At 41.7% G+C, this 11,092-nt stretch overlaps 1 protein-coding gene across 2 annotated transcripts in view; it reads left to right on the forward strand.

The window, feature by feature from the left end:
* The window catches only part of vps39 (VPS39 subunit of HOPS complex), a 37,274-nt gene extending 34,576 nt beyond the window's left edge, over positions 1 to 2,698 (forward strand). For both annotated transcript variants that reach the window (XM_039786686.1, XM_039786687.1), the window contains exon 24: positions 384 to 2,698. In XM_039786686.1, coding sequence (XP_039642620.1) covers positions 384 to 465 — 82 coding nt within the window. In that variant the 3' untranslated portion in view covers positions 466 to 2,698. The remainder of the gene's footprint in view (positions 1 to 383) is intronic.
* Positions 2,699 to 11,092: the final 8,394 nt, after the last annotated feature.

The raw sequence follows: 11,092 nt of genomic DNA on the forward strand, positions 1-11,092 counted from the left end.
ATTTAACTGAATTCATTTATATTTCTGTCTTTTGAAATGTTATCCTTTGTTGATCCTTGTTTTTTCCTATCCTTTTTTCCTCTTCTAATTAGTTATTGAGAGTTCTCCCCAAAATCACTGAATTCATTTGGGTATTATGACGCCGTCAGTGTAGAGCAGCATCTTCCATTTAACATCTTCTATCTCCGCTTATCAGATTCTTTTGTATCTGCAGTTTTGGTTTTATTAACTTTTATGCCCTGAGCTGCTGTTTAATTTCCTACCCCCGTTCATTTTCACTTCCCTCCTCTAAATTTGAATTAAACGGGTGTTCACCTGCTGTGACGCGGTGAGTAATAATCCTACCGGCGGTAAAGCATGCTCTGTTTATCTTTCCCTCTCAGTGCGTTCGCCAGGTATCCCAACGGCGTGGTGGTGCATTACTTCTGCTGCAAAGACCGCAGCGCGTGTCCCACCGAGCAGTAACCGCTCGCCACCCTGACGACAACTTGTCTACTCGTTAATAATCCCCTCTCCCTCTCCGTGGATGGCAACGCTGGGACACCTTTGAACTAGAAATGCAATCGGAAGGTCAAAGGATGCTGGACTTAATTGCCAGGCTGTGGCCCCCAACAGAACTACAAGTGCAGCCGTTGCGCGGGCACAGTTGTTGTCACGCTCTAGCCGCTGAGCAGAACAAGACCTCTCTCTGAAATTCAAAGGCTGAGACTTTCCTTTCTCTCTGTGCATGAAGTAGCAGGAGGAATGTCCCGGGTCGCTCAACAGGAGAGGGGGGGGAGAGAAATGAAGAGAACCGAGTGGGTTAGAGCGTGACATTTTGAAGAAAAAAAAAAAAGGCACGCGTCACTGTAACACTAGAAGGGATTCACTTCCCTTCGCCTCGGAAGAAAACGGGCACTATCGACAGACGCCACAGAGGAAGAGGAGTTGTTGCTCGTCCTCACCGTGAGATGATCACAAGCCTTGGTTTTAAATTTTTTTTCCCCTCCCTTCACCGTCTACCACTCCTCCTGTTCGACTGGGTGAGGCCTGAAACGCCGCTTGATACGCCGCATACGCTCTGCAGGAGTCCAGTTAAATGCCTTGTGTGACTCTGAAGATTGTACTCACAGTGAAGTCACATGTCTGTCATGATTTGCGCTAGCATGTGCCGGTACTGACTTAGCAAAACAGCGTTCTTCTTACACTGTGTTTGACTGTTGTTGTATTTTTTTTTTATTCAAACGTTTAACTAACATTATTCACAGCGGTGTTCTTTTCCCCATTTAGTGTCTTTACAGTGAGCGAATGATTTCTACCAGACATTATGCTCTCTTTAATGCTTTTTTTTTTTTTTTTTTAAAAGCACTCATCTGTCTCATTTGTATTCATTTTTTTGTTTTATGTTTTTCTCTCCCAGACGTTAAAGGTTTCTCAAGTAGAATCATTTAAAGTGAGACTGTGTAACTGTGTAACAGCAGCCGAGGCGGCCACAAGTGGCAATTACAGAATAATTGCATTAACCCTACATTTCCCTGTTGCTTTAAACACATCATTGTAGAGCTGCCGTTACTAGCCAATTAGTTGATTAATCTGCCACTATTTCGATAATCATTTGAGTCATTTTCTTTTTCTCAAAAATGTCCAAATTCGCTGGTTCTAGCTTCTCAAATGTGAGGATTTGCTTCTTTTCTTCATCAGATTGTGACAGTCGATTACATTTCTTATAAAATAAGCAAATTGAAGAAGTCACCGTGAGCTTGGAGGAATTGCTTTGTGTTTAACATTTTACAGACTTAACGATTAATCGAGTAAATAGCAGCAGCCCTACATCGCTGTGACAGTGACACACTGTTACAGGAGCACAAGTGGAGATGAGTCTGCTAACATTAGCCACCGTTAGCCACTGATCATACCAGATCATGTCAGGCTGCAGCAGCAAAACAAGCTGTGTGTGTGTGTGTTAAACTGAGCAAGGGTGTGTTTTATCGGTTTTGAATTCACCTTTTGATTTGTAATATTTAGTTATTTCTTTCCAAAGTTATACAGTCTCACTCTAAGACGGATCACAAAGTTGCAGCACTTTAAAAGTGGATGGATGTCCTGTTTTATTTATTGTCTAATCACACATCTGAGTTACGAGAACTGGACGTAATATGAATGACGTGGAAGGTATGATTGATCTGTGCATTTATAATAGCAATATTGTTATGAAATGGGTCTGTTTACTGTCCGCCTGGGAGGTAATTCAAGAAGCAGGACTCCCCAGTTTATTGAAATTGAAATAAAAGCAATGAATGTACGTTTTTAGACTGAGTTGGAGTCCTCAATATGGACACTCTGGACAGTGGACTTGCATGACTTAAACTTGTCTTTTTAACCGCTAAGTCTTGCAACCTTTTTAAGTTTTCCCACAGGTAGTCGCTTTATCTTCATCTCCTGCGCCTTGAAATACCCCTCATCCCCACATCCTCCTCTTCTGCTCTTTAAAAGTTTGCACACATTGCACTCTGCTAAGACATTTCTGAAATGTTGTGTGGTTTTTTTCTCGTGGGAACATTTGTCCCACTGTGTGTATACTGTGTAAAGACTGAGAGTGTTAATGACAAATTCCTTCCTGAAGTTATTTGATTCTAAGGGGCGACCCAGCAGGTACCATATGTACGTATATGACTGTCTGTTTGGCTTTAATCAGTAAATAAAGAAGCATTTCCACTCACGTTTGTGTCTGTGTGATACCACGCCTTGATTTGATAGGACAGCTGAAGAGCAAAGAGCTCCGGGTCGGACTAGAACCCGGGCCACTGCTGTAAGGACTGAGCCTTATAGAATATGGGGCGCACGCTCAACCAGGTGAGCTACCGGGTCACCCCAAAATTGTGAGATTCTTAATCAAAAATAGAAAAAGTTAATGACAAATAGTCAAATGTAGGATTTATTAAGTAAAATAATGTAAAATAATTTGTAATCATTTTTTTCGGAGTATCTTATGAACATTGACTTGACTATTTTTTTATTATCATTCCTGCTTCATACGTTTTTCATTTTCTTGCAGAAATGGACTTCCATAAAATGCGACGTGAGCTAATAAAAAAAAAAAAAAAAAAGCTATTTACACGGAAATAAAATAACTCTTACAGTATGCAGACTGGATTTTTAGCATATTTAAGATATTGAATGATATTATTTTTTTGTTGAATGTTTTTTCTTCTACAGTGTGTGATATTTTAGATTAAAGCATGTCCTCTTCCTGTTATCATTAGCGAAGAAGAGTTGCTCCACTCCATTTATCTATTCTCGGACAGTCAGCATCCCCATCTCTCATCTGGAAGTCCCCACCAGATAGGCCCTTATCCTCGGGGGGGCTGAGGCACCGGAGAATACCCACCCTGTTACTTGTCCTGCTAATGGACTTCCTACGCTGAGCCAAGCCCGCTGGAGTAACAGAATCACAACAGCCCGACTGCTCGGCAACGCAGTTAGTCACACACACACACACACACACACACACACACACACACACACACACCGAGAGCAAAGTCTGCCAACTGCTCTCTACATCGGGGCCTCGGCCGGATCCTGATGACTCCGTAAGTCTGGGCAGGATCCAGCCTGGGAACCTTAAAACCAGCAGAATATGTTTTTGCTAATAGATGCATCACTGGAACATATGGGGAGCTCCAACGTCCCCCCGAGACTCTGAAAAAGCAGTGTCCATGAGGCTGAGAGAAACGCTGAATAATTCATCAGGCTCCAAATCATTGTAGCTCTCTTTTTGAGTGAGTGAGTGGAGGAAAAAAAGTCTGTATATGTGTGTGTGTGTTTTTATTTTTACTGGGATGCTGTAATGTCTTGGAATGGTGCACCAGTGTGCAAATGGAAAAGATGTTCCAGTTGGACTCAGTGAGGCCGGCACGGCTTTATGTTCTGCAAAGCTGGCAGGGAGGAAATACCTCCTGGGTTTTTATGGATTGTTTGTGTAAAAATTTAGCAAATTGAGATGATGATGATGATCATGGTGATGAGGGATTTTAAGATGCTGAAACTTCCATCTGTTTGGTGTTTTTAATTGTTTGTTTTAGCTGTACTTGGCTACGGCTCCTTTGGCAAGGTTTGGTTTTTAGTGACTTTTCTTTTAAAGATTATTTTTGCTATTTATTTGTTTTGAGAGGACAGCTAGGTGAGAGAGGGGGGGAAGACATGCAGGGAATTGTCACAGGTCTGATTCGAACCCTGGACCTTCTGCGTCGAGGCATAAACCTCCAAGTATAAGTGCGCCTGCTCTACCCACCGAGCCAACCCGGCCACTTTAGTGCCATTTCTTGAAAATTATTGGGTTGATTGCCATGAAATATTGCACATTCTTAATGGAAAAGGGTTAGGGCCACATGTAAAAATGTATTTGAGTTCTGAGTTTAAAGTCAGAAAACCTTTTTTTTCTTAAAAAAAAAAAAAAGAATTCTGACTTTAAACTCGGAACTCAAATTCAATCTTCACATGTGGCCCTAATCCTCTTCCGTAACACCTTCATAGTTCCCAGACGATGAATTTTGATAACTTTGGTGATCCTTTAACTTTTCCTGTAGTGCCATCACGAGGCCCACATTTCCAGTAGGGCTCTGTCGAAATATTTCAACAATGACTTCATGGATTGGCATTAAATTTGCTTCAGACATTAATACTCCCCCCTCGGGATGAATCACTTTTTTGATCCACTGACTTTTCATCTTCATGAAGTCTAAATATCAACCTGTCCCATACTTTGGTTTATAACCAAAAACCTGCAGAACTGATAACATTCCCATCAGCCTCAGCTGTATACTTTGTGGTTAGTGCTAATTAGCCAAAACAAAGATGTTGTAGTGGAGGGGAGACAACAAAGTAGTTTTAAATGGAAGCTGGTTCGTTGAGCTGGTACATATAGGTGAAGAAATAAGCATTTCATTTTATTTGTTGTCTCTTCTATGATAAATCTGTTCCCTGTAGATGTTCTATTAAACTCCAGAAAGAAAGCTGCGCTGGAAATAACTCGACATAACATTTATTTATTAGTCACCAACAAGAAAAAGAAAAGCATCCCCATCTAACACAAAATGGACATTCCCATCAGCCTCAACACTGATTTCCACAGTTTGCGGATTGTGCAAAAGCATTTTTTTTGCTGAGCGAGGCCTATGCAATCACAGACTTACTATAATACACACACACACACACACACACACAGCTGGCAGCCTGCTAAGCCAGGGGTAGAAGTGTATTAATATCCATTTCATAGAGAGTAAGAGCTTTGAATCATAGTAAAAAATCTATTTCCCAGGGAACCTATTTCTCTAGAGAAATAGATCTATTTTTCATCAGATTATCAAAACTGCATTCGCACGCATCTGTTTTTTAATGATATCTAATATGATTATATTCCCTGTCTTTTATAATGTCTGAGATGTGAGTTTAGCGCGTGCGTGCGTGCGTGCAAACACTGTGGCTGCCTCTTTTCTTCCCTCCTAATCCTCCCATGTGCCTCGTGACAACACGGCCTTCGGCGGGGCCCCCAGTCGGCCCCAGTCAGATGTGTTGTCCCTTTCGGCGACAATAATCAACCCGATACTGAGAGCTCTTTCACCAGCCGTACGTTCATTTCATTTCAACAGAGGGAGTTTATCTCCCAAAACAAACAGGGTTTTTATGTGCAAATATTTTGTCCATGGTTTGTGTGTGTGTAGCAGCTCAGGTGAGTGATGTCGGGGGTTCAGAACAGGACACAAGAGTAGGGCAGGGTGTGACGATATCCTGCTTGCAAGTTTGTGTATCCTGTAGCTCCAGCCGTCTGATGTGAGGCCTACGGACTTGCGTGTAACAAACCACAAATGATGCTTTGTTCCATCAGACGTCACTTCAGAAAAACTGAGTGATTAAGGGTAGTACGTGGTAACAGTGACTCGGGCAAACAGCTGATAGTGATGTGGTTTGAGTTTTCTGAGTCCTCTTTGTGTGAAATCTTTCTTTTTCTTGCTGGTAGCTGGCCTCTAAAGTCGAAAAGACGAAGGCCATATTGAGTTATCTCCAGCACAGGTACACTGCTGTTTGGTAGCGAAGATCTACAACATTGAGGCTGATTGTATGTGGATGTGTCCGATTTTGGTGTCAAGTTCCTCCAACTTCTCTCAAGATGCAAGATCACGCAAAGATCAAATCTATCATGGAAGACACAAAGGTGTTTTTTTTTTTACACCCAGTAGCCTCAACAAACCAGCGTCCCACTCCACTAAACCTGTCAGTTTAACATGGAGGCCTGTTACCGGAGCAGTGTGGGCGGGCAGGTTATAGCCTCGTTTCACTCAGGGGAAAAATGTCAAAAAGACAACAAAGCTTGCTTAACTTGTTCAAATACGCTGGCCAGTCGGATCCCAAACAAGCAAAAATCGTTTCCGCCGATCAAGAATGTGGAGACATTACATTTCGTACCCATACAGTACATGTTCTGAAATTAAAATAAACATTGTCATGGTGTACACAGAATATTGTTTAGGATTTTTTAAGCACTGCCTGTTACTATCAAGAGGGTAAGCTTCGCTTCAGAACTCGAATCTCCTATGGCGCCATTTTGATGCTACAAAGTGATCACCTCCCGTTAGCATTCCACTGACTAGCATTCATTTTGACGTCACTTTGACAGCGAATAACTTTACATCTGAAGCGTTTAAAGACTCTATTTGTCCATTGTTTAGTTCTAAAGAAACACGGCAATGTATAAAAGGCTCCATTACCTTGTATCTCACGTTATAGCTCCGTAGCAGACGTTTTTGTAAAAATAGGCTAACGATTGTGTCACATAGTAGAGAAATTACCGTACAGTACAAGAGAAGCTCGCAGGCAGTTTGGACTTACATGAGCTGTTTAAGTTTAATTACTAATGTTAACTAGCATGTTAGTTAGCAATAATTAGCCTGTGCCCATGTTATCTCCTTACATATACCTACGCTCTCCGTCTCTGTAAGATTGGGAATGATTGAGATTGTTGCTGACATCACATTTACTTCGTCTCTCTCAGTTGGAGGCTGCTCAGTAACGCTCAGCGCTCACCGGAAAAGTGCTTCTAATATCCTTCACTGGTCTCCGTCCAGAGACACGGGATCTGTTGGTCCATTCTTATATACGGTCTATGGTTACTATTTGCTCATTAGCACGAAACACAAAGTAGCCTACATCTGAGGCTGATGGGAATGTCATTAGTTCTGCATTTTGGTCATAAACCAAAGTATTGGACAAAGTAATATTTTTGAAGGCTCACTAATTAACAGGACGATACTGCGATACTCAAGAAATATTCTGGCACGTAACCAAGGCTCGTGATTTTTACACTTTTGGCTTTTGTACAGATTAAACCAAAGTCTACAAGCAAACAAGCTTTTAAGGTGCTGATAGGTGGATTTTGTTACCTTTGGACAGTGCCTGGCCAGCTGTTTTCTTTCTCCCTGTTTCCAGTCTTTATGCTAAGCTAAGCTAATAAACTCCTAGCTGTAGCTTTATATGAAAGGACAGATAAGAGAGCGGTATCGATCGCCTCAGCTAACTCTCAGCAAGAGCGCATTGTGTTTTTCCCAATTTCCAAACAGTTCACTTTAAGACTTAACTTCTTGTTGACTTGAATGCTAAAATCCTCATGCACCACGAGTATTTGATTGTTAGGCCCATGCAGTGAAAGGACTGAGCATTCAGAGATACACAAGACATGCATCTTAACTTGCAATTTGCTTATGAGGACTTGTGACTTGCCCCACAGCTGTGTGTCTTTGCAACAAACTGATCTTTGATCACTGAATCGACCGTACAGTATGTGGAGGCCTACAATCTCTGGCGGTGAGGGAACAATAACGTTTGTTCAGCCCCCCCCCCTGGAGCCTAGAGAAAGATAGATGGAACATGGTCTGGTGTAAAGAGACTGAAGTTGACTCACTAAAGCGGCTCATTGTTAGCAGTCCCCTCTGGTCTGCAGCATTGGAAACCTGTGCTCGTTCCCTCCACATCAGCACAGAAGCGCAGATAAAGTCCTACAGCTGTGTGTGTGTGTGTGTGTGTGTGTGTGTGCTCTCTGACACTCGATGTTTGCATAACACACATGCAACACACACACAAGACTGAACTTGTACATCGCAGACCTCGATGATCACTGGTTTACAGCTGCGAGGCCATTGGCAGAGTTTCCACTATTATCATAGAGGAATTCCATAGAGGCTTACAGGATTGTGTGTGTGTGTGTGTGTGTGTGTGTGTGTGTGTGTGTGTGTGTGTGTGTGTGTGTGTGTGTGTGTGTGTGTGTGTGTGTGTGTGTGTGTGTGTTTTGGGATTTCTGTCTTTGTTTGCTTTTCTGGATTCACCATTTTGGCATAGTCCTCTGAAATGCCAGCAGAGAAAACACACACACACACACTCACACTCACACACAAAGCCTTTTTTCCTCTTTTATCATTTTCCTTTGAACTCCTCAAAGACCCTCAGGTTGGTAAAGATTATTTTTTTTGGGGGGGTTTATTGACGGCTTATTAACATTTAAAACATTTGCATTAGTTTAAGAAATCATGAGTTATCAGCATCTGCAGATGACTTACCGTCACTTGCTTTTGGCTTATTAGAAAGTGGGAAACTCATGAGCTTTTAAAAAGGTACCGTATTAACATACAGTATATACACAATTGTTTATAAATGTCTCTTTATTAATGTAATTTACAATAACTTTCTGATAAGCAAACGGACTATTATTGAGAATTTCTTATTCTTGATAGTAAAGGATTATTTGCCATTAACACATTCATTAGTTACATCTCTCGTGATAAAGTGCTACCTGTCTTCAGTCCATTCATGCTAACAAATATGTCAGTTCCTTCAATGAAATAAAATAATCCTATTATTCTGTATTCTCAGCTTGTCGTGACCACTGTGCTGATTTATTGATTAAACTTGAGTTAAAACAGGCCACCCGGTCCCAGTTTCCCACCCAGTATATTTTACTTGGAAAGTCTGCCACTTGTTCCTATTTTTACGGCCGTCCTGGGAATGTGGAGCTTTGTCTTTCCGTGAGTCTCAGGAGACGAGTTGTTGACTGACGCTGCTGGAAAACTCTGCACGCTGCCCTAGATTCCCATCTCCTGCCACAGTGATCTTGACACTACCAAGCCAGCGAAGGGCTCCGTGGTCCAGGTCCAGAGCCGGGGGAGTGAGCACGATCCCCCACAGAGCTGCCAGTGCCACCAACACCCAGTGGTGCAATGTAACTAAGTACATTTACTCAGGTACTGTGCTTAAGTACAAATTTGGGGGTACTTTACTTGAGTCTTTTCTTTTCATGCCACTTTCTACCTTTCAGAGAGAAATATTGTACTTTTTTACTCCACTACATTCATCTGACAGCTTTAGTTATTTTACAAATTAGGATTTTTCCACACAAAACACATGGAGTTTATAAAAATGTAATGTTTTATTTAACCTTGTGTGGTCCTTCGGGTCACCGGGACCCGAAGGACCACACAAGGGATTATGTACTTCCGTTTATTTTGTTGAGAATTGCTCTCTAAACCCTGTCTCTTGTAAAGTAAGTAAGTAAAGTTTGTTTCTAGAGCACATTTAAACACAGTTAAAGCTAAAGCTAAAGACCAAAATGCTGTACAAACAAGCACTAAGGTGCTGTATTAAAACCCTTGTGTGGTCCTTCGGGTCACCAGGACCCGAAGGACCACACAAAATTTTTTAATTACAAATGAAACTAGCCAACAATACTCAGGCCTACAGGTCCAGCTGAAACGATTAGACCATTAAACACTTAGTTGATTGACAGATTGTTTCCAGTTTCTGAAACGTGATTTTTCTGCATTGAGTACTAATGCTCTTATACTATAAGTACATTTTCCTGATGATACTTACATACTTTTACTTAAGTAACATTTTCAATCAGGACCTCTACTTAATTACAATGTGTTGTTAGTACTTTAAGTAAAATGATCTGAATACTTCTTCCACCACTGCCAACACCTCACCACGATGACTGCTGTGTGAATTTGTATCCTTCCCTTGTCTGAATGTGCAGAGCCCCCTGCTTTGGGGCGTCTTCTGTCTTTCCCAGAGATAACAGTGACAGCAGCGCCGCGAGAGGCGTAGCTCTGTCCGTACCGATGAAGACAAATCTCTCCCAGCCTTGAGCCAGATGTGGCTCTGACCCCTGGGACCTTGCCTTTCCATATATGCACCAAGCCGGGGTGCGACTGACGGGTCTCTCCCTTACGGGACGAGGGAAGGGAGGGAATAGCGGCTTACATGTATAATGAGATTAACCTCCGAGTGCGAGGCTTCAGAGAGACAGACCTCTGCCTGCAGCTTGTTAGGCTCTTTGATTTCTACAGTGCATTCATACGTGGGGGAGGCTCTGTTGAGAGTGGCTCTCTCTCTTTTTTTAAACACATGACCGAGATTTGTTTGATATAAATCCGGCAACATTCGAATGTCGTTACCGCTGATGCAGCTTTCATTTCTGGGCCTACTGTGTTGCTTGCCGTTGCATTCTTCTTCTTCCTGACAATAACTGGTGAAATATTGGCAACCACATGTCACATGAATATGTTTTAGCAGTTAAGGAGTTTGGTATAAAAAAAAGGAATTTTTAAGCAATCCAAAAACATCAACAGTAAATGTAAAAGTTGTTCTATTGAGTTGTGAACATATCGTTCATATAGCTGAGGCTATATGTTGGTCCTATTCTCCTTTACAGTGTCCACGTGCATTCTCATTGTCCCATATTTCTCTGTATTTGACATCCAAAGTCACATTGGAATTACTTACTTACATTCTACAGCTTACTACATTGTACTGTTCCTTTTGGCTAAATTTTCTCTTTCTAGATTTAACATGTTGGCACTAACATTCAATGATCATGCAAATCAGTGGGGAAAAAAGCATGGCGTAGAGAATGCAATATACCACTGACACGTTCAGCAAATTCAACACGTTAGAAAAAAATGCCTACAGGTGCAGCTCTTGCTTAGGTAAACCTTTCGATCACCATCAAACATCACCTTTCATTTCAGCAGCTGACTCCAAAAAACTTTCCCTTTTTTTTAATCTCAAA

Source organism: Perca fluviatilis, chromosome 20 (assembly GCF_010015445.1).
Source record: "Perca fluviatilis chromosome 20, GENO_Pfluv_1.0, whole genome shotgun sequence".
NCBI lineage: Eukaryota > Metazoa > Chordata > Actinopteri > Perciformes > Percidae > Perca > Perca fluviatilis.